The following is a 26,532-nucleotide window of genomic DNA, read 5'->3' as shown; positions in this document are numbered from 1 at the left end:
AGGGAAGAGCTTTCTGTTTTAACCTGCAGAGGTGAAATTTGAGCAAAGACCTGAAGGAGGTGAGGAAAGGGCCATGAAGAGATCTGAATGAAGGCTCTGGGCAGAGAGAACAGCACGTTCAAAGGCCCTGGGGTGGGGAGTCCTCTCTCAGGCTCCAGTTGGTGGCTGGGCTGGGCTTGCCCGGTTCCAGCACTCAGCATCCACCCTACTGTTTCTTACTTCTCTCTCATTGGCCAGGCTTGGGTCACGTGTCTGTCTCTGGGCCAGTCATTGGAACCAAAGAGATGGAACGTGCTGACTGGCTCCACTTGGGTCACATGTTCTAGCCTATGTTCAAACTGCACATAAGTAGAAAAGGAGTGGTCATTGCCGCCATCTGAGTTTCCTTGGTGGCTCAGATGGTAAAGAAGCTGCCAGCAATGCAGGAGATCGGGTTTGATCCCTGGGTTGGGAAGATCCCCTGGAGAAGGGAATGGCAACCCTCCAGTATTCTTGCCTGGAGAATTCCAGGGACAGAGGAGCTTGGCAGGCTACAGTGCATGGGATCGCAAAGGGTTGGACATCACCCAGTGACTCTTTTTAGCGCCTCCAAGTACAGCCAGGGTCCAGTTACCAGAAGGGAGAAAATTCTTCACCAAGAATTTTAGTATTATCTTCAATTATCTTCAATATATCAGTATTATCTTCAATGTCTGCTGTGTTCCAAGCACTGTTTCAGGTGTTGGGATGGGCTTCCCTGCTGGCTCTGACGGTAAAGAATCCGCCTGCCATGCAGGAGACCTGAGTTCAATCCCTGGGTTGGGATGATTCCCTGGAGAAGGGAATGGCTATCCACTCCAGTGTTTTTGCCTGGAGGATTCCATGGACAGAGGAGCCTGGCAGGCTACAGTCCCTGGGGTTGCAAAGAGTCAGACACGACTGAATGGCTATCGATAGAGACGTGAACAAAGCTGACAAGAATCCATCCCGTCAAAGAACTGACGTTCTTGTAGGGGAGACTGACAAAAAAAATAAGTAAAATATGTAGCTGTCAGAGGTGGTAGGTGCTCCTAGGGAGGGAAGAGCTTTCTGTTTCAACCTGCAGAGGTGAAATTTGAGCAAAGACCTGAAGGAGGTGAGGAAAGGGCCATGAAGAGATCTGAATGAAGGCTCTGGGCAGAGAGAACAGCACGTTCAAAGGCCCTGGGGTGGGGAGGTGCCTGGCTTGGACAAGGAGCAGCACAGGTTCTGTGTGACCAGAGTCAAGTGGGGAAGGGCGGGGAGTGGAGGTGATGAGGTGAGAAGTGGGTGACAGAAGGCATAGGGTCTTCTAGGCCTTTTGGAGGGCTTGGGAGTTTTATTTGGCATGAGGTGGGAACCCTGGAGGGCTTTTCTGTGGAGGAAGACAAACTTCTATCTTTAACAGAATCCTTCTGCCTGCTTGATAAAAGGAGCTGAGTGTGGAAGCAGGGAAACCAGTTAGGCTGTCATAATCCAGACACGTAACCCTAAATACTTACTTGTAAAGTGAGTGAAGGAAGACATGGCTCACGGTCTGGCCCTCTGGACCACGTAGGAGGGTCCCCAGGGTCTAGGACAGGGGCTCTGGGGATCTCCACATCCCAGTTTCCTTTATTCTCACCTCCTGCCGATCAACTCCTCCTCCTGCTTCTGGCCACTTTTTCCTCTCCCGCTCCCACTCTCTGAGCTATCTGATTGCTCCTGAACTCTTCTCAGCCACTCTTGTTGAGTTTGGGGATCCTCAGAGGAAAATAGCCATGTGGGTCTTCCCAGACAGGCCTGTGTGAGGTCCCAGGCATTTCCCCAAAGCTATGATGCCGAGACCTGCTCCTCTGCAAATCAGATAAATCCAGAAGCAAGAGTGATATTTCTGAACACTCAAGGCATTCGGCTTTTCCAGTGATGTCTTCTTGGGCCGATGTGGCTTTGCCAAGGTCTGCGAGAAAGACACAGGATGAAGAGCAGGAAGGGAATCCAGCTGGTGGAAATAAGCAGAGGGGTCCGAGGGATGGACAAAGTGTCACTCAGCTGGTGTTGCAGAGATTCACCAGATATGCTCTCACTTCAGCCTCTCTGAATCTTTACTAAGAAGGAGAAAAATGGAGGCAGAATCCCTTGTGTCATTTTAATTGATTTATTCAGCATCCAGAGAGAGGCTGGCACCAGGCCAGGGAAGTGGGAGCTTGGGGAATTCATCAAAAATTGACCTACTGATGACTTGAGCTGATGAAGTAATTAGCTCCTGTTATTCTCTGATTTCTGGTCGTGGAGTTTTGACTCCCATCCAGAGGGTCAGCATCCTGGCTGGAAGGCTAGAGCTGCCCAGGAGCGGAGGGGAAGAGCCTCAGGGTCCCAGGAAGAGTCCAGTCGACCGTATGCCCCAGCTCCACCCACCATCTGACCCGGGCCCCCTGTTCCTCCGTATCACAGGCCCAGAGCCAAAAAGACCCTCCAAGGGCACCTGGCTTCCTGCTGCTTCAGAGGCAAATGAGGAAACTGAGGTTGGGAGACCTTTAGAAAGTTACCCAGAAATCTGCTTCCAGGAGGTTCTCGTTGAGCTGCTGACTCCAGCCAGACTGGGCTTAAATCCCATCTCTGCCCCTTGTTTAGCCATATGATCGTGGGAGAGCGCTTTTATTAAAATTCCCTGTGCCTCAGCCTCTTCATCCATAAAATGAGTATAATATTGGTGGGCAGATATGCTTATTAAATAAGTTGATATGTGTATAAAATGAGAGTTGCTGTTTGTAGGGCACCCCTTAGAAATTCTCTCGCTGCTATTTTATCACTCGATGTCCATCTGAAGGAGCATAAATGTGCTTTTTTTTTATTTAACTGTAGTCGATTTATAATACTGTGTTAGTTTCAGGTGTACAGCTTCAGATTCTTTTCCACTATAGGTAGTAACAAGATACTGAATCTAGTCCCCTGTTCTATAGAGTAAGCCCGTGGTTATTTCATGTATAGGGGTGTGTACCTGTCAATTCCACACTCCTAATGTGTCCCTCGCCCCTCCCATTTCCGCTTGGGTAGCCATAAGTTTGTTTGCTATGTCAGTGAGTCGGCTTCTGTTTTGTAAATAAGGTCATTTGTATCAGGTTTTTAGATTCCACATTAAGTGATACCAAATGATAATTATCTTTCTCTGGCTTGCTTCACTTAGTATGATGATCTTTAGGTTCATCCATGTTGCCTGCAAGTGGCATTACTTCCTTCTTTTTGTGACTGAGTAGTATTGCACGGTATAATATATCCCACATTTTTATCCATTCGTCTGTCGATGGACATTTAGGCTGTTCCCGTGTCTTGGCTATTGTGAACAGTGCTGCTGTGAACATAGAATGCATGTATCTTTTTTAATTATAGTTTTGTCCAAGTGTATGTCCAAGAGCAGGATTGCTGGATCATGTGGTAACTCTTTTTTAAAATTTTAAGGAACTTCCATACTCTTTCCCACAGTGGCTGTAGCAATTTACATCCCCATCAACAGTGCAGGAGGGGTCCCTCTTTTCCACGCCCTCTCCAGCACTTATTTTTTGTAGATTTTTGATGATGGCCATTCTGAAGTGTGTGAAGTGATACCTCATTGTGGTTTTGATTTGCATTTATCTAATCATTAGCGGCACGAAGCACCTTTTCATGTGCCCCTTGGCCATCTGTATGTCTTCTTTGGAGAAATGTCTTTTTAGGTCTTGTGCCCATTTTGTGATTGGGTTGTTTGCTTTTGTTGTTCTTCAGCCATCAAGTCATGTCTGACTCTCTGCGATCCCATGGACTGCAGCGCACCAGGCTTCCCTGTCCTTTTTTCCCTGTTTGCTTTATGAATGTCCATTCTAGTGGGCCAACGGGTGTGCCAGTCAAGAGCACATTTCAGGTGCAAAGCACCAAGCAGTCGTCTTTGTTTCCTGAAGGGGGGTGCGACATGGACTGATAACATGATTCGAAGACCCCCTCCCATGATCTGGGGTAATTCAAAGACCACTAGAATCTTGGGCATTTCTCCTTTGAACCCTCTCAAGCCTCCCATTACCTCCAGCAGAAAATCTCCTGATGGTGCTAAAGTGCTTTGTCGCCTTTCAACACCTGCTTATTTCCCGCAAATAGAGACAGTGCAGATGTGGGAGCCGCCAGCTCAGGGCTCAGCTTAGAGCATTAAATGTGAACTTGAAGCTGTTAGATGGGGCAGCGCGGTTTCTGCTCTTTGACTTTGTGTGGTTAGTTCTACAGGAAAAGGACACGGCTGTTTTATTTATACTTGGGTAGAAAGTTTTCTTTTTCAAAATACTGTGTTTATGCCTTCTTTTTTTTTAAAGGATTCTTTTGATGTGGACCATTTTTAAAGTCTTTATTGAATGTGTTACAATATTGCTTCTGTTTTATGTTTTGGTGTTTTGGCCGGGAGGCATGTGGGATCTTAACTCGGGTTAACTCGGGGACCAGGGCTTGAACCTGCAGCCCCTGCATTGCAAGGCAAAGTCTTGTCTAAGTGACAGGAAAAAGCCATGCGTCTGAGAGCACTTGGGAGGATGGGGGAGAGGTGGGCAGGGGCTGGATCATGCCCCCCCACCCCGTAAGACTTACTGGGAGTTTGCATTTTGTACCCTGAGCCCTGAGAAGCCAGGGGAGGGTCTTAACGGGTGAGTGACAGGGAGGACTAAGGTGAGCTGGTCACCTTGCACCTGGCCGCCTGGGCCCCGAGAACCTCCCTGGTCTCGCCTTACCCAGGCCTTGTGAGTTGCATGTTTGGATCTGAATTTTAGGAAGACGCTGCTGGCTCCTCCGAGAGGATGGAGGTGGGGACAGCGGGTTGGGGAGGAAGTGGGATTCCCCGTAGGCAGCTGGTGCCATCCCCAGGGGGGGTCACACAGGCCACACACCCCCCGCTGAGGACCTGGGATCTTCGATGAGTTCCCTGAGCCATGGCTTGAGGCGAGGCAGGGTTCCCCGCAACAGCAGTGGGACAAGGAGTCCTTCAAGGTCGTGGGGACGGTGACTCAGGTCGACAAGCTTGGTTTCCTCCCAACACGTCTTCTTGCTCGCTCTTTCTCTCGTTTTAAATAGATAAGACCAAAACGTCTATATCTGGACAGGAATTGAAGGCTCATTTCCTCAAGAAGTTAAAAAATGACTGCAGAGAGCGAGATCTGAGACCCGCCTGAGTCCAGTTTAGCCAGCCAGCCTTCCTTCCCCCGCCTTTTGCTGGCGACCCCATCTGACCCGCAGTCAAGGGGCTGACCAGGATCACAGGGGACTGTGACACTTCTCCTCCCTCAGCTGCCGAGCTCTCAGTTTTCTCTGTTGTCATTTTGTTTTGCAACTTAAAACCAATATAAACATCTTACCCCATCACAGGACCTGTTGACAGGCGACCTTTGTGAACAACTGCCCCCCTGGGTTGAGTTCTTCAACAGTCATGTCTCCCCGTTTTATTCATGGGGAAACTGAGGTTGCTCACTGGCTTATTGATGGGGAGACCTGGCTGGTGAGTGATGGAGCCGAGACTAAAATACAGAGTCGCCTAGCCTACAGCTTCAGCCCAGCTCACCCAGACCCCTCCCCGAGTCACACGCTACCTGAGAGCTGGGGGTGCATCCGCTCATCTCTGCATCCTCCGTGGTGCTGGCAGAGAAGAGATGACCAGAAATGTCTGCTCTCCCAGACTTTTTCCTTTCCTTTCACTGCGGGGTGATTTGTCTTATGTTGGTTGGCGGGTTCGGAGGCAGGCTGACTACCTGACTTGGGACCTGGGCTCACACAGGCACATCCAGAGGATGGCTGAGTCCAGGGGAGGAATGCTGTCTGCAGAAGTGGTCTCTGGAGGCTTTCCTGCCAGCCTCTTCCCTGAGCCAGTTGCAAATAACTTTTCTTGCAACTTTAACCAAATTGGGTTTTTGCTCCGCTCTAGCTATCGCTGATCAAAGAAGCTCTCACTGCCCCTGCCAGAAGCCATCAAAGAAGTCACAATGCAACTTGTGGCCTAATGTGCTTCCTCTTCCTCTAGGTCCGTGAGTAGAGAGGGAAGAGAAACAAACCCACGGAGCACAGCTCCAGACACCTGCATCCCGCCAGAAGCAAGGGGATCCGCAGAAACGTGACATGGCCCCGGCCGGCGTCCTGCTTTGCTTGCTCTCTGCAGCGGTCTTCTCTCTGCTGGACGGAAGCGCGGCCTTCCTGTCCCACCACCGCCTGAAAGGCAGGTTTCAGAGGGATCGCAGAAACATTCGTCCCAACATCATCCTGGTGCTGACGGACGACCAGGACGTGGAGCTCGGTAAGCGCCCAGCTACTGGCAGGCAGCATCGCCCAGGCTCACCATGCTGGGTCTCGGGCCCTGATGCAGGTGCTCGGGTTGACCCTGCAGAGTTCATGTCTAATGGACTGAACCGAGTCCCGGGGTTGGCCCCACGCATGGGGATGCACAGCTGGGTCCTCAAGGTTAGGGGTCTCCCACCTTTTCCGAATGCAGACCCATTCCTAGATTCCTCCAAAGTCCTAAGGAAAAGAGATGTTATGACCAGTTGATGACTTGTTGTCCAATTTCTGCTGAGAACCTACTACGCTCCAGGCCATATTCTAGGATCTGGAACTTCAGGAACGAGTCAGGCAGGCAGTCTCTAGTCTCATGGAATGTGGGAGACAGATAATCAAGGTCATTGTTAGCTCATATGGAAGATCATTTCAAGAAGGGAGAAACGCTCTGGGGTAACTGTAGAGGATTCTGGCTTGCGGTGATGGTCGGAGCTACTTTGGATTAGTAATCAAGGAGGGCCTCTCAGAGGAGGTGATATTTGAGCTGATGCCAAACAAAAGGGGGGAGCCAGCCTGGGCAGCATGTGTGTGTATTTCATGTGTGTGTACACATACACCTGCAAATGTGGACCCCTGTTCAACCCATCTTAACAGGTGGCACTAGTCTTAACCCAGGGAAGTGTGGGCTCTGCCTTCCTTGGCAGCATCTCGGGAAAGGGAGGGTGGCCACTACTGCTCGTGACCCGACTCAATTTACAGGGATGGTGGCTTGGGAGGGTAAGGGTGGTCGCCTCTCATCCTGAACTGTTTCCCCTCTGGTCCTGCGGGCTCCAGGTAGAGCAAGTGAGGAGAAGGGCCCTGCCGTGATGGGGCTCGGTTACAGCAGGACGCTCTCCCTGATCCCTCAGACAGCCCCCCCGGTCGTGTCCTTGCTTCACTGTGGAAACCCTCCTGGACTCCTCCCTCTCCCTCCTAAGCAAGCCCTGGGCTCCTCCACCCAGCTGGACACCTTCATCTTCATGAGGCATCTCTCACCACATTTTCACTCACTTGAGAAGTCTCCATCCATGAGGCCACCGGGAGTGAGGCCCCCAGAGTCAATCAGCTGGACCTTCTGCTCCCTGAGGTCACATTCCATTACATTTCCAGCTCACCTTTGAGGGTGTCTCAGTGTCAGCCCTGTTCTCCTTTACTTGTGTCTTCTCCCCCTTCGAATTCACTGATTTTACCATTTCCATTTCTCCATGTTAAACCCCACACAAGCTACCGTTGAGATCTATCAGGTGAGGCGCAAATGCAAATCACATACGTAATTCTAAAGTTCCTAGTGGCTACACTTTAAAAAAAAAAAGTAAGAAGCTGGGGAAATTAATTTTTAAAAGACCCAATATATCTAATTTATTGTCATCTTAACATGTAATCAATATAAAAACATCATTAACAGCATAGTTTATATTTTTTATATTGCTTTTTAAATCTGGCATATACACTTAGAAGACAGCCCAGAACCAGCCCCCTTTCCAGTTCAGTAGCCTTGTGTGTCTACAGTACTAGACAGCATACAAGCCCCTGTGCGTTTTCCTTCTACTGTAAATCGGACTTCCCCCTCTTGCTAACAGTGATGATGATAGACATGGTAGACCATCCTGCCTTGTACTGTGAAAATCTGGGGCAAAGCCTTCCAAGCACAGAGTACAGCGTGTGCAAAGGCCCTGAGGCAGAGCCAAGGAGATCGATGTGGCCAGAGCCTGGGAAGGGCCATAAGATGACCCAGGAGAGAAGGAAGGGAACCAGATTGTGGAGGCTCCCGTGGGTTGTGGTGAGGAGTGCCACAATTGACCAGGTGAGGGGTAGGCTTTTAGCTTCTGTCCCCTATCAAAGGAAAACTGAATATTGTTGGTGGCAACAAATTTAAAGGTTGACCAGAAAAGCCTTTGCAGTCAAATATACAAGATTGTGGTGACGATCCAAATGAAAACCTACACCCTTTTTGAAATCAGTCTTTTAAGCACCAAGAAAAGGTGATTTATATGCATCCAAGCCACTCCCTTTTAATGATTTGTATTAATGATCACAAGTATAGATGTTTCTCAGGGAGTTGTTTGGTGCAAAAACAATTTGCAGCCAGAAGCAATCATAGCCTAGGGCTTTTATTGACAGTTTGATGCATAGGATACCTGTTTCTCAAACCAGTCAATCCTAAATATTCATTGAATATTCAACCCTGAATATTCATTGGAAGGACTGATGCTGAAGCTCCACTACTTTGGCCACCTGATGCAAAGAGCTGACTCACTGGAAAAGACCCTGGATGTTTGGAAAGATCGAAGGCAAAAGGAGAAGGGGGCAGCAGAGGATGAGATGGTTAGATAGCATCACTGAGTCAATAGACATGAATCTGAGCAAACTCAGGGAGATAGTGGAGGACAGAGGAGCCTGGCATGCTGTAGTCCACGGGGTCCCAAAGAGTTGGGCACGACTTAGTGACTGAACAACTCCCCAGCAGCATTTAGAATGAGCCAGATTTGATAACCTGGGGAGCCTATAGAATGTGGCCATGGGACCGTGAGTTTTGTTTCAGGCAGAATTCTGCAAAGAGCGCTCACAGGCAGCACCTGACCTCCGCACACCTTGGTCATGTCTCGTGGGGTCCCTCAAGCTGTTTCCATCATAGTTATGCCTGAGAATTCAAGACTCCCCGGACGCTTATTCATGCATTCAATAGATATTGATTAAGTGCACTGTGCTGGGAGCAGAGGGGCTGAGGGAGGATCCCTCCAGCTGGAGAGAACAGGAAAGGCAAAGACAGAAATGAGCTTGGTGGGTCAGGACAGAAAGAAGGCCTGTGAGCTGGAGCAGTGAGAGCCGGGGTGTATGGAGGGAGATGAGGTCAGGTTGTGGGGGACCTTGTCATCCTGGTAATGATTTTGAGTTTTATTCATAGTGGAATGGACATCAGGGAGGGCTGTGACCTGACTTATGTTCCAATAGGATCCCTCTGCCTGTTATGTTGAAATCAGGTGCCAGTAGAAGTACAGGGCCATAATGGGGCAGGCGAGGATGGGAGCTGGGACCAGGGCAGGAACAGTGAATCCCGAAGAGTGCGTGAATGGGTGGATGGCTGGGGGACTGAGGACAAAAGGAGATCCTAGATTTTTGACCTGAATCAAGGCTGATGATTGACTGTCTACTCTTAGGAGCACCAAATTTTTGCTGCAGCTGCATGATCTAACGAAGTCTTATGTCAGAATCTGATTGTAGGTTTGCACCTGTGACTCTCGAACAAAGCATATGCAGATATAAGGAAGGGAGCTTCGGGCGTGATGAGGACGTGGAGAGAGGAAAGCAGAGAAAACCGGGCGAACTTAAAACGCCTAGATCCCTCCTTTTCCTTTGAATGCGGAGACTGAAGCCTAGAGAAACTAAGTCACTAGTCCAAGGCCACACAGCTAGGATGTGGCCAAATAAGATTTGAACCCAGAGCCTGTGGTCTTAACCACAGCTTGACTTAACCGGTCCCTTGTTTCTAGATTGGGAGTGCGTTTGTTAGTAGCTTTCACTGTTACCAATACTGTTGTCAAAGAAAAATATTTTTTTTAATATTTGCTTATTTATTTGGCCGTGTCAGGTCTTAGTCGTGGCATGCGGGATTTTTGTGGTTCCCCATGGACTTCTCTCTAGTCGGGGTGTGCAGGCTCTAGAGCATACAGGCTCAGTAGTTGTGGCACATAGGCTTAGTTGCCCCCCAACATGTGGGATCTGAGTTCCCTGACCAGGAATTGAACCTACATCCCTTGCACTGGAAGCCGGATTCTTAACCACTGGACCGCCAGTGAAGTCCCCAAGAACGTCTTTATACAGGCATCTTTGCATCAGAGAGCGAGGATTTCTGAAAGATCAATCCCAGGAAGTGGATGCAGTGGGTGTGGAGGCCGCGTGCTCGGTGACATCTGTCAGTTTCCTCACGTAGCACCCACTTGCACAGATCGGTCTTCCCTTCCACGAAGGAGCCAGTCCCTCCAGCAGCGTTTGGAGGAGACTGAGCTGCTTTCAGGAGGTGAGGGATGATGGCAAGGTGCTGGTGGGGGGAGGGTGCGCTTTTTATAAACCACCAGACAGACCCAGATCAATAATGCATGCTCCCCAAAAGGCCAGCACATTATCTCACAGTCAGCAACAACTGGCACGCGGAGGGTGGTCCTAAAAAATTTATCATCTGCTATTTTCTGCTCATCCAGGCGGCAGTTCTGACAGTTCTCGGGGCTGGAGCCTTCTCGACTAAGATAATTCCAGGCTTTCTTCCAGTCCCGGGGCGGAGAAGAGCCGTCCATCCTAATTAGGGTCTGGATGAGAGATCTGGTATGGGACAGAGCACAGAAGAAGGGCTCTTCCTGCCTCTGAATTGATTGCAAGGGGGGTGCTGGACCTTTTTTTTTTTCTTTTTCTTTCCTTTTTCCCTACATGCATTTGATGTGCCTCCCTGAGTGGTCACTTGGAAGTGTCCATTGCCAGGGGGCCAGGTTCTAGGACATATTGGTCAGAAAGTGGTCTCCACTATCAATATATTTTGGGGGACAATCCCCCTGTGTTTGGATGACTCTTGGAGATCGGTAGGGTCTTGGCTGCCATCTTCACTAGGAGGGTGGAACAGGGAGAAACATACGGAAGCCAAGGTCTCATTTGCATGGTGTCCTTCAAATAGGCTTTGAAACCGGTGGAATCCACCTGTGTTTCTGGTTTAATTCAACCCAGACAAACCCTTGGTGAGCCTCCAGGGCTGGGACAGGCTCTGAGACACCAAGATGTGTTGGACACAGTCCTTGCCTGAAGCAAGAGAATATTTGCAACATCTCAGAGCTGTCTGTTCTATTACTTGAACTGGATTTACTTTTTGAAGCTTAAGTATTATTTGAAAAGGAAGCTTTAATTACAACTGTACATGAAAAAGTAGTATTCACTGCCTGCAATAAAAGGTCACTGCAGAGCCAAGTCTAATAAGAACAGCAGTGTTTTTATATTTCGGCAAGATGCTGCCTCCCATGAGGCTGAGGCCAGAATGGCTTTGTTATAAAAGGTGATGGGCAGTTTTGAGAGAGGAGTTCAAGGGGAACTCAGCCCCTCGCTGAGACTTTCTCCTTGACCTAATCAGCAGGTTGGTGACTGGATAAGAGGAAAATTTTCTGGAGTCTGATCACACGTTTTGACTGTTGGGGCCATGCTTATATGGGTGCCACCTGGCAGTAAGTCTTGTGTCTGAGCGTTACGGAAACAGGCTGCAAATATCAGGCATTGATGCTTCGCTGCCCGTTTTCCTGGGGTCCACACAGGTTGGAACAAGGTGCCTTTCAGAGACCTCAGTTTGCTGGGTTTCAGGTGTGGCACTCATGACTACGTGAACTGCGGATCAGATGTTCACCATTCAAAAGAATCCTTTGTCTCTCAGGATATCTTTCAATGAAAGTACTCCAATAGAGATGTAAAGATGAGAACTCTCTAGCAAAACAGCCAGGTTCAAACTCTCGTTCTGCTGCTGACTGTGTGGCCTTGAGAAAGTTACTTGACCTCTCTGGGCTTCTGTTTGCTCATCTGGAACATGGAGGAAGATCTATGAACCTAACGTTCTTGGTGAGGACTTAATATCCTGGAGCCCCAGGGATGGGGTCAACCCTCACATGAACCACGAAGCCTGGGAGAGGGATACACTAAAATCAAATTTCAAGAACTGGTGCCAGAAGAGGGCAGAATGGCTGGAGTGCCGTCAAGTCCAGAAGATGCCCACAGCACCCCCGTAGGGCTCTCTCTGAAGCCAGGTACCCAGAGGGTGGACCAGACTCATTCATTCATGAAATGTGTGTTGAGCACCTACAACGTGCCAGGCGGGATCCAGCAGCCAACGAAATAGGCTCCCAGGGAGCTTATATTCTAGGATAAGAGTTAATTTAAAAGATATGTAAAATATGTATTGGATTGCCCCCAAAAAAGTCATTTGGGTTTTTAAGAACATCATATGGAAAAGCCTGAATGAACTTTTTGGCCAACCCAATACTATATGAGATAGTAAAAAGCTGTCAGAAGAAAACAAGGAAGGAAGGTCAGCAAGGAGGGGAGGGGAAAGGAAAAGTTGTGATTTTTATGTTGAGCAGCATGACTGAGAAGAGGGTACCTGGACAAAGAAGGTTAGGGAATACGAGTCAAGAGGACTCCCCCAGGAAGAGTGTTCCAGGCAGAGAACAGTGGGTGCAAAGGCCCTGGGGCAGAAGCGGTCCAGGCAGGCTCACGGAGCAGCCGATGGCCGCAGTGGGAGACCAGTGTGAGCAAGGGAGCCAGGGAGAGGTGAGGTCTGAGCGGCTACGGCTGGTAGTGGGAGAGCGGCTCAGGCGGGGTCTTTGCGCCGGGGGAGGGCTGTGACTTTCTAAGTGACAGGACACCAGGGAACGACATGAATGTCATGTGGCTTCTGTGTTCATTTTGACCTTTTGGCTACTTTATAGAGAACAGACTGAAGGGGTGCAATCGGAGCAGTGAGGGGCCTGCTGCAATAGGCCAGGCAGGAGATGGACCCCAAGAGAGGTCTACTGCAGTGGTCCAAGCACAAGATCCTGGCAGCTCAGACCAGGGTGGGCAAAGGGGTCAGACGCGACCCAGAGTTAGAGGGTGGTGCTGACAAGATGTGCTAGTGATCTGATGTGGAGTGGGAGGGGAGTTCAGAATAACTCCCAGGTTTTGGCCTGAACATCTGGTGGGGGGTTCGGGAGGGGGCGGGGGTGGATTTTCTATTTACAGAGATGGGGAAAGCTATCTAGAGCTCAGTTCTAGACGCCAAGGTGGTCAACCTTTAGAGTCAGAAGTTCAAGTGGGGAGGCCCAGGCCTGGATGGGCCAGGAGTAGGGGAGGGTGGGAATTATATGCAGATCAAGTACCTGTTCATGCTTTCCTGGGTCAGAGACCCACACCAGATGCTCAGATGGGCTGGTGATCCTGCAAATGGCAAGTCTGCCAGCCTGGAGGGCTGTCTTGTGGGAGAGGCTGACTTGAGAAAGAGGCTCGGGAGGGCCTCTGGCCAGGCACTTGTTTGCCTCTTTCCATCTGCGAACACAAGGAAACCACACCCTGTGCTGCAGACTGATATTCAGAAATCAATTCTAAATTGCAGGCTTGGGTGCTCTGCAGGAGCCAAATGGCTGGAAGCCTAGGATAGTGTGCCCAGATTCCGGACGCCAGATCAATGGTAACTTCCAACACAGCCTCTCTGAGATACCAGCTCCTGACATTCCTGCTGCCGCTCAGAAAAACATGTGGATGCAGGTCATTGAGGAGGAAGAGAAACTTATTTGGACCCACCCTGGTGTTCAACTTGCCAAGTACATTCCTGCAAGATCTTTTTTAAACTCAGCACCATTTAGGAGATCACTTAAATTTGGAAGCTAAGTGCATCAGGATTAGGTTTGGCGGTGGGTGAAAGAAAATAGAAAATAACAGTGGCTTAAGCAAGACAGAATTTTGCTTCTTAATCACATAAAAATGTTGGAAGTTGGCAGTTCAGGGCTAACATGGTGAGTTCAATGTTATGAGGGACTCAAGCTCCTTCTCTACTTACGTATTCTACTATTCTTATGGTGTGGCTTCCATCTTTAAGGTTACCTTCATGACTCAGAATAGCTGCTGGGTCTCCAGCTATCACAGCCATATTCTAGATAGGAGGAGGAGGCAGAAGGGAAGAGAGTGGACCTTTGAGTCAAGTCAGCTCCCTTTAGGAACCTCATCCCAGACATCACCTACAACACAGACAGAACTTATTAGTCACATGATGTCAGCAAGAAATACAGGACACATTCAAACCTAGATTATTCAGTGAGGCTTTAACTTTTTGCTCAAGTGTGAGCAAGTGTGGGGAAATCACCAATGATAGGGTAGCACTCAAGGCTAGTTAGTAACAGTGGGGTCATCTCTAAACCAAGACCAAGGGGGTAAGGTCAGCAAATGGTTACTGGGAACCTCGAGACACAGGGCCACTCAGAGTTGTCACCCTCTGTTGACACCAGGGGGGTGAGATGGAGGAATCCAGACCCTAATCTTAGCTCTTCCTTTTGCTGATCTCCTGCCAGGACCCCCCATCAGCCAAACTCAGCCAAAGCCAGACTGTAAAGCCACTGGTGGGTACAGCCCATCCAGGTCAGATCCCTGGGCTGGAAAACTAAGCAGAAGGTGGATCCAGAAGGTTAAAGGGACCACTTCCGCTGCAAGAGAGCCTAGGAAATGTAGTTTCCTAGTGGGGTGTGTTGAAGATTAGGGCCTGTTGATAAGAAAGAAGGGGAAACACGTTGGCGGACAACCTGGGGTCTCGGCCACACCAGAGATCAGGAACAGGGGTCCCAGGAAGGGACAGCAACCCCCGCAGTGGATGTGTGGTTATGTGACGGGTACCTTGAGAAGGAGATACTCACAGGGAAACCTGGGGGAGAAACACCCCAGGCAGGGAGGAACTGCTGAGAACTCTGAGGCGGGCAGCAGGACCTGGGGAGGGAGGGAGAGAAGGGTACGGGGGAGGGCAGAGAAGGGATGGAGGAAGGTCCGGATTTTATTCTCGGGCCAATGGAAAGTGACTGCAATGTTCTGAGCAGGTCAAGCACGCATGACTCATGCTTTCAGTGGCTCTGGCTGCCGGTGGAGAAGAAGTGGGGGACAGGAACACAATCTGATAGACCAGTTGTCCCGGTGGGAGGTGATTGGGGGTGCTGCAGAAGGGAAGGGGGTAAATGAGCAAGTTTTGTTTTGATGGTCAGCACGCCTTGTTGATGGAGTACAAGTGGGAGGGGAGGGAAGGAGAATCAGGGATGACTGAGGTTTTTAGCTGAGCTCTTGGGCAGATGGTGGTGCCTTTTACCGAGATGGGAGGCTAGGGGAGGAGGGATGGGTTTTCAGACTTGGGACAGACGTCAGCTGCTTTGCCAACATCACCCACCAGGATGGTGGCTGGGTGAGTGACTCTGTGGCCCACCCTGAAAAATGGGCAGAATATCTTGGAGAGGCTGCCTCATTGAGGCAATGGCCTCTGGCAGGGGCAGCGAGTTGGCAAATTATTAGTAAGAGGGACGTTTCTGGGTGGAGTTCCTCGGAGCGGAAATGACCAGTCATTGCTGGGCACCATTGTTATACCCATGACCTGCCCTGCCCCAGGGCACCTCCCCTCCATTGAGAAAGCCTGGGTTGGAATTTCTTCCCAGAAGCTTCTGCTGGCTCTGGTTTGCAGGAGAAAAAAACACACTGCATGATCTTTCTCATTTTTTTCAGTCTAGTGTTCATTAACGAAATTCCATTACTGCCTCTTGAACATCTGCTTTAACTGATTTTGGGGTTAAGAACCAGTTTTAAGCCTTGGATTTTTATCGCTAAACTCAACAATAATATTTAACTTTATTTTGTAATCGCCGAGGGTCAGGAATGGTTCCTCCTCTGCCACCACCATGAGGAAACCTCGTCTGAAAAGCGGGTCCCAGGAATCCAGCGGATTTTTCTGGATTGAGTTGCAGGCACCGCAGTTGTTGTCAACTGAAAGCAGTGAGGACGCTCCAACAGGAGGAGGAGATCAAATGTAACTGCTCGGGAGACAGTGGAGTCCCTGGGCCAGAGGCGGCCTCTGCTTGCTGCCGTTAGTTTCCCAGGCCTTCCCCTCGTCCCGCTGCTGGGGACAGAGCGCTTCTGGGGCCCTCGGGCTGATGGGGCCCAGCCCGATGTGGCCATTCAGCAGGTGTTGCCACGAGCTGGCGGCTCACAGTCTAAGCCAGTGACATTGTGGGGATTCCAGGGACACTCACGGGCCAGCTGAGGGCCAGTCGAGGGCTGTCACTTAAATTCCAGCCTGGCAGGCGGCCACCAGCGGCTGGAGGCTGGTACAGGACGCACGTGCTTCCCCACCTGTGGCCTGAGCTCACAGCCCCCCACCCAGAGCCTGTCCAGGGCAAGGCTCTGTGCCAGCTTTTGCTCAAACCCACCACCCCTCTATACCCTCTTAAAGCCCGTTCTCTGTGGGTCTCCAGGCCACAGTGTTACTTTGCGAGTTTACTTAGCTGGTCAGTTCAGTTGGAGTAGAACCAGCTAAGGGTTGCAAGGGCTTCCCTTGAGGGTCAGATGGTAAAGAATCCACCTGCGATGCAGGAGACCCAGGTTCGATCCCTGGGTCGGGAAGATCCCCTGGAGAAGGGCAAACCCAGTGCAGCAGGGCCAGGCCAGGACTGTGGGTGAGGGGAGTGGGCCTGATGGGGGCCATGCAGACTGCAGAGGGGCCCTTCTAAAACCAGCCTTGGCTACTCAGACCCACCCACCTGTGTGCCCATCAAGGCCAGATCTGTGTATTTTCATGCTAAGCCTAAAATCCGGATTGATGTGAAGTCTCCTGAATAAAACTCAAAAGTTAGCAATTAATTCAGATTTTTAACCACTTCCGAGCAGACCTAAATCCAACACATGCAGACAAGAGTCTGTCCGGAGACGCTCAGTGTGTGAACTCTGTGTTACGCCATATATAGTTGGGAGCTACTGTAATTTACATTTTTAAAAGCTAACATGTTTTGGATCTTTTCTATATGCCAAGCATTGAACTAAAGGCTTTGCATATATTTATCTCAATTAAAATTCTGCAATAGTCTAGGTAAGAAACAGCAGTGGTTAAACATTGATTTAAGTCAAGACCCTGGGTTGGCTAACCATGTCCCACCTCCCACAACTTTCCCAAGGAGGGTCAAACATCACAGACTCTATTTACCTCTCATTTTAAGAAGACAAAGATCAGAAAGCGTATCTCTTAGTTATCCATCTAAACCAATGCCTCCTCTGTTATGCCACCCAGGTTGGGGACTCCGGAATTTTGTCTTGGGGAAGGGGGCATGTAGGGTGTGTCTTCTCTCAGCTGACATAGACTTCTAGGACAGAAAGTGGACATGAACCACCCAAGTCCCGGGAATGGCCAAAATCAGGTCATGTTTTGAATCTTGAGAGCCCCAGCACCTGCTGAGTCCCCAGAGATGGTGGTTGCCCTGACCCAGACTTCTAGAAGTGCACATTAAATCAGCATTTCCCAAATGCCTTTCTATGTATGACACAGGTCATGCACAAAATCATCTTATGTGACAGGTTGACAAACATTGATTTTTTTACTACTTACAAACCTCTTTTGATATGCTTCCAGAAAAAAAATCTAAGTCGCACATCAAATCTAGAATTTTGCATTGTCACTTGGGTTGAAAACAAAGGTTTTAAAGCCACACTAAAGAAAAATATCAAATCAAGTAAATAATAGCCCAGGTGGTGCACTGAGAGTCCCCAACCCCTCCCCTCCCAAAAAAAACAAGCAGTGGGAAAGGGAGTGGGCAGATGAGGGTGCGGGGGAAGCACCATGCTTCTGGCAAGTGCGTGGTTTGGGCACCAAGATTTAAGTCATCAGGGTGGGGAGGGGGCCTCCCCCGTCCATCGGAGTCACCGAGAAAGGTGTCAGAGTGACCTCACCCTGGCAAGGGAGGAGGGTGTGATCACGGAAGGAAGCCGGCTGTGTTTTTGTCTGCGTGTCCCCAGGCGTGTGTTGGACGACAGGAGTTTTGGTTGGCTGGCCTTTTTATTTCTGTGTGGCCTGGTCTTCCAGCCCCTTCCCTCCCCCTCGGAGCTGTCCATCTGCATGAGGGCTGTGCCGGGCAGGGAGATTAGATCATATGCTTTCCCGTTCCAGATGTGGATTTATCGGGCCCCGTCACTGTGGCTGTTCTCATCAAGCAGGTTACTGTTCCCGAGGGGAGGCTTAACATGTCGTGCTGCTTACACCCAGATGCGGCTGTCATTTAGGGCATCGTTAGATTGTGCTCTAAGAGCAGATTGACACGGCTTCCCTGCAGTCGGCTTATTTGGGCCGGGGCGGGCACCCCGAGCAGACACGTGCGGGGAATTGTTGGAAAGAGCAGACCATCACTCATGTGACTTGAGGGGCATGTGGTGACCCTGGTTTGGAGCCCATTACAAATAAGGAACTGCAGGCTGCTTGCCTTTTGCCAACGCAGCATCCAGGGCTGCTGACTGCAGGTGAATTATTCACCGGGCGGCAGAGCCCTGCTTTCCAGGAGGGTCTGAGAGGTCGGGTGGGCGGCCAGCTTTGTCCTTTCCGCAGTCTCTAGAGCCCGAGCAAGGCCAAGTCCTCATTACCGGGCGCTTCCTTCTTTTCCTTGTGGTCTGGGAAGAGCAGGCAAAGGCTTGATTCTGCCTGGACTGCCCTAGATTCATGCCTTCGAGAAATATTTATTGAACGCCTACTATGTGCCAGGCACTGTTCCAGGCCTCAGGGCTGTGGGGCATAGTTAGTGGTCCCAGCTCTTGTGATGCTGCCATCTAGGGCTGCAGAGCGGGTGACCAGCAAGATGAAGATGTCAATGTGCCAGAGTGTTGAGTTGGCCCCAAAAGTTAATTCAGGTTTGCCAGTCGATGCTGGCAAAACCAACATGGGAAAACCCGAACAAATTTGTTGACAAACCTGAGATATAGTGTGTTAGATCAACACATGCGGAGTTGAAAACGTAAAACATAAAAAGGAAGAGGATGTGAAATAATGAAGACAAGAGAGTAAAATTGTGGATGTGGTCAGCAGGGCAGGCCTCACAAAAAAAGAGAACTGTTTTTTTAAATTGAAGTATACAATATTGTAAGTTACAGGTGTAGTGTATAGTGATTCACAATTTTTAAAGGTCATGCTCCATTTATACTCATTATAAAATATTGGCTGTATTCCCAGTGCTGCAGAATATATCCTTGCAGTTTATCTTATACCTAATAGTTTGTACCTCTTAATCCCCTACGTGTACATCATCCCCTCCCCCCAAGAGGAGAACTTTTGAGTAGAAACAAGGAGGGGTGAGGACCCAGGCCCTGGGATTGCTGGGGAAAGGCATCCCCAGCAGGAAGAACAGCCTGGGCAAAGGCTCTGGGGCGGGAACAAGTTGGCAAGCGTAAGGAGAGGCGAGGACCACAAAGGGCAGGGAAGAATGGGGAGCCTGGTCCCACAGGGGCTGCAGTCAACCTCACAGACTTTGTTCTCTGGGTGAGTGGGAGCTGTGGGTGATGCTGAGTAGAGGCACTGCGGCTACTCCTCTGGAAATAAATGGCCAGAGTCCAGGTAGGAAGCAATGGACCTAATTCAGAGGAAAGAGGATGACCGCCTGCCTAGGGAGAAGGCGACAAGACTCTTGAGTGTGGGTATCCTTTAAGAAAGAACAGCAGGCTCTGCTGATGAACTGGGTGTGGAAACAGAAAGATGGGACCAGGGAGAAGCCACGATTATTGGCTGAGTAACTGGAGGATGGGAGAGTTGGTCCATAAAGTAGGCTGAGCACTGAAGAATTGATGCTTTTGAACTGTGGTGCTGCAGAAGACTCTTGAGAGTCCCTTGGACTGCAAGGAGCTCCAACCAGTCCATCCTAAAGGAGATCAGTCCTGAATATTCATTGGAAGGACTGTTGCTGAAGCTCCAATGCTTTGGCCACCTGATGCAAAAAGCCAACTCATTGGAAAAGGCCCCGATGCTGGGAAAGATTGAAGGTAAAAGGAGAAGGGGGTGACAGAGAATGAAATGGTTAGATAGCATCACCGACTCAGTGGATGTGAGTTTTAGCAAACTCTGGACGATAATGGAGGACAGAGGAGACTGGTGTGCAGGAATCCATGGGGTCGCAAAGAGTCAGACATGACTTAGCAATGGAACAACAACAGACTAGGGGGGTGGGGAGGACCTCAGGGGACCCCCAAGGTGTCTCTTAGCAATCCCATCACTGGGCAGACATTTGTGGCTTGTGCCAAACGCCAGCCGTTCCCTTACCCTCCCACAATTTTCACTGTGTCCCTGTGCCACTTGTATTGCTGTTTTTTGAAACGGCTGTAATTATTTTTTGAGAACGGGATTCTACTACCCTAAATGAGAAGCTAGCATCACGTGCCCTAAGTAGAAGGAAAGTTAAACCACGCGATCAAGTTTAAGCTAATACAACTGTCCACCCGGAGCTTCTAGGGGGTGGCCTCATCTCTTCCCTTTGAAATAGGAAGTGTGTGAATGTTAAGGATGTGACCACATCCCTGCACCCACCCGAGAACTTTCTCCCGGAGTTGATCAGAAGGAGTGAGTGGGAATCAGTTTCCCACACTGGGGTCCCTGGCACTTGGTGACGTGACCCCAAACCACTGTCCCTGCTGGTGCGTCAGGTAAAGTCACATCCGGGGTGACGTGGGGACCCAAACGAGAGTCCCGGGGATGATTCTGACCCTCACTGAAGCTGAGGGTTACAAAGCATGTAGGGACCTCCGTGCCCCTCCTGGGTTCCTTATCAGCGCCCCTGCCTGGTATCCACTGCACGCTTCCTGGATGTGACACAAAACCCCCACCTCCACCATCAAACACGCTGGGCTGAAGTCCTCCCGGCCCGCTTCCCCGGCTCCGCAGTTCTCACCAGGCACCCAACTCCCTGCGCCCGGCTCCCTCTTATGTTAAGTGGTTTGCTGGGAGGATTAAGTAACACGGTGCAAGCCGTGTGCCCGGCACAGTGCGTAAAGCAGAGTCCGCCGACGGCAGTCACCACGTTAATCGTGATTGTTAGGGATGTGCAGCACCGCCCTCTACCCCAGGGCCGAGTTAGAGCTGTCTCAACAATTAGGTTATATTAGGAGCTGCCACACCAGGGCCGTCAGGGACTGGCAAGTAATGTGGCGGGGCAGAGCTGGTGTCAGACTATAGAAGGTGCTGGGCAGCATGGCAGACACAGAGCACATCGTCTGTTAGCTGCTATTCGAAGTCAGATTTTTTTTAAATCTACGACACACAACACATACATGCGTATCATGAACATAGACCCACTTGGGCTCCTGAGTTATATGGAAACACAAAGAGTGAGATTTTTTTGTTGTTGTTAATTTAGCAGGTGTTTGTTGAGCAGTCGCTTTGTGGCAGGCACTGTTCTGGGCTTGAGAAGATGACAGTAAGGAGAATAAGCCTAGATCCCTGCTCCCTCGGAGCTGTTCCGCTGTGGAGCAGCGGGCAACATGCAAATAAGTGAACTGTCTGAGGGCATCAAGTGTTAGGGGGCCAGGTGAGGCAGGGAGGGGCCATGGGGGTGCTGGAAAGAGGGGCAGCAGTTTCAGTGTGGGGCCAAGGACGGCCTCTCAGATATGGGAGGTTTGATGAATAACCTGGAGGAGGCTAGAAGGATGCACCCCAAGGCTGGTGAGGCCCAGGGCTCTGCTGGACCCTGCAACCGAGGCCTGCTCCCTCTGCAGGTTCCGGCGAGTTTGCACAAGCTGGTGGAGGGGAGCTTCGGAAAAACCCACCACCTCCATCCCCTGCAGAGGGAGACTTCACACCTGGTGTCAGTGGCTCAGACGTGTCTGACTCTCTGCGATCCCATGGACTGCAGCACACCAGCCTCCCCTGTCCTTCACTGTCTCCCGGAGTTTGCTCAGATTCGTGTCCGCTGAGTCAGTGAGGCCATCACACCTGGCAGAAACTCTCTAATTGCCACCAGTTACAGATGGGACCCATGGGGACTTCTCAGGAGGACACGTGACCTTGGCAACAGATGCTCACGTAGTTCCAGGGCCTGATGATTCCTGGTCAGACACAAAGCCAGTTCTTTGCCCATCGGGGTGACCTTAGCCGAGAGGCTCAGGAAACACACCTGGTTCCAGGTGGGCATCTCTTACAAAACTGCTTCAGCGCTGGGCTCAAGAGGGCAGGCTCTGCTCTGTTCCCTTCAGTTGTTCAGTGAGATATTACAGGGCATCAATTATATATTCCTGGGGGTAGGGGGCGGACAGCACCCTGGATCATTCAGGACTCTCAGTCCAAAAGCAGAGGCTGATTACAAATAAGGGCAGTTGTAAAGGAAACCATTTCAGAAGGAGAGAAATGCTAAGAAGAAACCTACACAGCTGTGATAGCAAGTAAGCAGGGAGCTCCTCCAGATGGGGTGCTCGGCCAGGACTTGTTGAGTAAGTGACTATTGAGATCCGAATAATCGGACAGGCCAGCAAAGCAAAATCTCAGAGAGGCACTCCTCAGCAGAAGGGAGAGAGCAAGTGCAAGGATCCTGGGGCAGGGGTGAGCTTGGAGCCCCTGAGAAACAAAGAGGAAGCTCGTGTAGTCAAGTGAGCAAGGGACAGGGAAGTTCAGTTCAGTTCAGTCGCTCAGTCATGTCTGACTCTTTGCAACCCCATGACTGTAGCACGCCAGGCCTCTCTGTCCATCACCAACTCCCGGAGCTTGCTCAAACTCATCATATCCATCGAGTCAGTGATGCCATCCAACCATCTCATCCTCTGTCGTCCCCTTCTCCTGCCTTCAATCTTTCCCAGCATCAGGGTCTTTTCCAATGAGTCAGTTCTTTGCATCAGGTTGCCAAAATATTGGAGTTTCAGCTTCAGCATCAGTCCTTCCAATGAATATTCAGGACTGATTTCCTCTAGGATGGATTGGTTGGATCTCCTTGCAGTCTAAGAGTCTTCTCCAACACCACAGTTCAAAAGCTTCAGGTCTTCGACATTCACCTTTCTTTATAGTCCAACTCACATCCATACATGACTACTGGAAAAACCATAGCTTTGACTAGATGGACCTTTGTTGGCAAAGTAATGTCTCTGCTGTTTAATATGCTGTCTAGGTTGGTCATAGCTTTCCTTCCAAGGAGCAAACATCTTTTAATTTCATGGCTGCAGTCACCATCTGCAGTGATTTTAGAGTCCAAGAAAATAAAGTCTGTCACTATTTCCATTGTTTCTCCATCTGTTTTCCATGAAGTGATGAGACCACATGCCATGATCTTAGTTTTCTGAATGTTGAGTTTTAAGCCAACTTTTTAACTCTCCTCTTTCACTTTCATCAAGAGGCTCTTTAGTTCTTCTTCACTTTCTGCCATAAGGGTGGTGTCATCTGCATATCTGAGGTTATTGATATTTCTCTTGGCAGTTTGGTTCCAGCTTGTGCTTCCTCCAGCCCAGCATTTCTCATGATATACTCTGCATATAAGTTAAATAAGCAGGATGACAATATACAGCCTTGACGGACTCCTCTCCCAAGTTGGAACCAGCCTGTTGTTTCATGTCCAGTTCTAACTGTTGCTTCTTGACCTGCATACAGATTTCTCAGGAGGCAGGTCAGGTGGTCTGGTATACCCATCTCTTGAAGAATTTTCCACAGTTTATTGTGATCCACACAGTCAAAGGTTTTGGCGTAGTCAATAAAGCAGAAATAGATGTTTTTTAAGAGCTCTCTTGCTTTTTCAATGATCCAATGGATGTTGGCAATTTGATCTCTGGTTCCTCTGCCTTTACTAAATCCAGCTTGGACATTTGGAACTTCACAGTTCACATACTATTGAAGCCTGATTTGAAGAATTTTGAGCATTACTTTGCTAGCATGTGAGATGAGTGCAATTGTGCAGTAGTTGGAGCATTCTTTGGCATTGCCTTTCTTTGGGATTGGAATGAAAATGACCTTTTCCAGTCCTGTGGCCACTGCTGAGTTTTCCAGATTTGCTCACATATCGAGTACAGAACTTTCACAGCATCATCTTTTAGGATTCGAAATAGCTCAACTGGAATTCCATCACCTCTACTAGCTTTGTTCACAGTGATGCTTCCTAAGGCCCACTTGACTTCACATTCCAGGATGTCTGGCTCTAGTTGAGTGATCACACCATTGTAGTTATCTGGATTATTAAGATCTTTTTGTATAGTTCTTTTGTGTATTCCTGCCACCTCTTCTTAATATCTTCTGCTTCTGTTAGGTCCATACCATTTCTGTCCTTTATTGTGCCCATCTTTGCATGAAATGTTCCCTTGGTATCTAACTTTCTTGAAGAGATCTCTAGTCTTTCCCATTCTATTGTTTTCCTCTATTTCTTTGCATTGATCACTGAGGAAGGTTTTCTTATCTTTCCTTGCTATTCTTTGGAACTCTGCATTCAAATGGGAATATTTTTCCTTTTCTCCTTTGCCTTTAGCTCCTCTTCTTTTCTCAGCTATTTGTAAGACCTCCTCAGACAACCATTTAGCATTTTTGCATTTCTTTTTCTTGGGCATGGTCTTGATCACTGCCTCCTGTACAATGTCATGAACCTCTGTCCATAGTTCTTCAGGCACTCTCTATCAGATCTAATCCCTTGAATCTATTTGTCACTTCCACTGTATAATCATAAGGGATTTGATTTAGGTCATACCTGAATGGTCTAGAGGTTTTCCCTGCTTTCTTCAATTTAAGTCTGAATTTGACAATAAGGAGTCCGTGGTCTGAGCCACAGTCAGCTCCCGGTCTTGTTTTTGCTGAGTGTATAGAGCTTCTCCATCTTTGGCTGCAAAGAATATAATCAATCTGATTTCAGTATTCACCATCTGGTGATGTCCATGTGTAGAGTCTTCTCTTGTGTTGTTGGAAGAGGGTGATTGCTGTCACCAGTGCATTGTCTTTGCAAAACTCTGTTAGCCTTTGCCCTGCTTCATTCTGTACTTCAAGGCCAAAGTTGCCTGTTACTCCGGGTATCTCTTGACTTCCTACTTTTGGAAGTCAGTGGCAAGGATATACAGAATGCTACTGCTAAGTCACTTCAGTCATGTCCGACTCTGCGACCCCATAGACGTCAGCCCACCAGGCTCCCCCATCCCTGGGATTCCCCAGGCAAGAACACTGGAGTGGGTTGCCATTTCCTTCTCCAGTATGTGAAAGTGAAAAGTGAAAGTGAAGTCGCTCAGTCATATCCGACTCTTAGCGACCCCACGGACTGCAGCCTACCAGGCTCCTCCATCCATGGGATTTTCCAGGCAAGAGTACTGGAGTGGGGTGCCATTGCCTTCTCCGAATATACAGAATAGATGAAGTCAAAGAAACGTGGAGGTGGGTTGGCAGGGAAGGCCGATCTAGACGGGTCTTAGACCCCCAGTAGAGAACTGGTATTTTCTTCTGAGTGTGAAGGGAAGCTACCGGATGGTTTGCAGCAGTGAACGGACGTGATCTGTGTTTTCCCTGGGAAAGCGCTAGCTGCTTCCTTCCCTGTTTGGCGGAAAAATGGGCCGAAGACCCATGTAAATCTCCTTTTCCGTCTTTGGGGACAGAGTGCCGAGGTGGGTCTGATGTGCTGTTTTCAGGTCTCGGGGGGTGGTTGGCTCCCCAGCAAGAATCAGACACCGGGTAGACCCTGGATGGTTTCCTGTTGCTGTCCTAACAAATTGCACAAACTGGCTGGCTTAAAACAACAGAAATTTACCGCCTCACAGCTGTGGAGACAGAAGTCTGCAATCACAGTGCTGGCAGGGCTGTGATCCCTCCAGAGGCCCTAGGGGTGAATCCTTCTCTGCTCACCCAGCTCCTGGAGGCCCGAGGAGTTCCTCGGAGGGATCTACGTGCCTCCCTCCGATCTCTCCTCCATCTTCACATGGCCTTCCCTCCGTGTCTATGTGCCTTCTTCCTTCTGTCTCTTGGAAGGACGCTTGTCCTTGGATTTAGGTCCCACATCCTAACCAATCTCAGCTCAAGGTGTTTTAGTACCTCTGCAGAGACCCTTTGTCTAAATTAGGTCCCATTCACAGGAGCCTGGACATAGGACAGGAACATATATATTTGGGGGAGGCATCATTTAACCCACTATAGACCCTAAGTACTGCAAGGAAAAGAAAAAAAACTGCAGATGGCTGTAGAAGGAAGAGAAAAAGGATTTCCATGAAACCTCCTATGTGTCTGGGTGCCGGCCGGGTGTGCAATTACACATCCATTCCTCTTCACATGTGTATTGAGCACCCGCTGTGTGTCGCACGCTGTGGGGCACTGGGGACTCGGCACCGAGCAAGGCGCAGGCTCTGCACGGCTGGAGCCCTCGGGAGAGCGGACGGCCTGCAGGCACTGGCGCGCAGTAGGGTTTCCAAACTCCTTGCCTCCCTGCACCTTACTCTGCTCACAGCTTCACTGAGAAACGAGAACAGGCGTGAATGAAATCACCATTCCTAGTTTATTGAGAAGCCCTAGTAACACATGTGTAATAAGAGCTCAAGGGACTCAGAAGCCACAGCGATCCCAGGGAGGTGCGGCTGCAATGACGGGTGAGACGTGCGGGGAGGTGGGAAGTGGGTTCCAAGCTGGAAGAACCAGGTGGACAAAGGCAGCCACCACGGGTCGTGACTGACACAGAGTGTTTCAGCAGAGACAAGATGTATTCAGTGAGAAGGCGGGCTGGGGTTGCCAGGTTGGCATGATCAGATTTCATTAAGAGGGAACAGTTC

General features: G+C 49.6%; 1 protein-coding gene across 5 annotated transcripts in view; it reads left to right on the top strand.

Moving 5' to 3' along the window:
* The window catches only part of SULF2 (sulfatase 2), a 124,893-nt gene that overhangs the window by 23,128 nt on the left and 75,233 nt on the right, over window positions 1-26,532 (top strand). For all 5 annotated transcript variants that reach the window (XM_065922134.1, XM_065922132.1, XM_065922135.1 and 2 more), the window contains exon 2: window positions 6,002-6,271. In XM_065922134.1, the coding sequence (XP_065778206.1) occupies window positions 6,097-6,271 (175 nt within the window). In that variant the 5' untranslated portion in view covers window positions 6,002-6,096. The remainder of the gene's footprint in view (window positions 1-6,001; window positions 6,272-26,532) is intronic.

The sequence above is a fragment of the Muntiacus reevesi genome, chromosome 2 (assembly GCF_963930625.1).
Source record: "Muntiacus reevesi chromosome 2, mMunRee1.1, whole genome shotgun sequence".
Classification (NCBI taxonomy): domain Eukaryota; kingdom Metazoa; phylum Chordata; class Mammalia; order Artiodactyla; family Cervidae; genus Muntiacus; species Muntiacus reevesi.
Note: the sequence above shows the minus strand (reverse complement) of the source record. Positions and strands in the feature narration are given on the sequence as shown.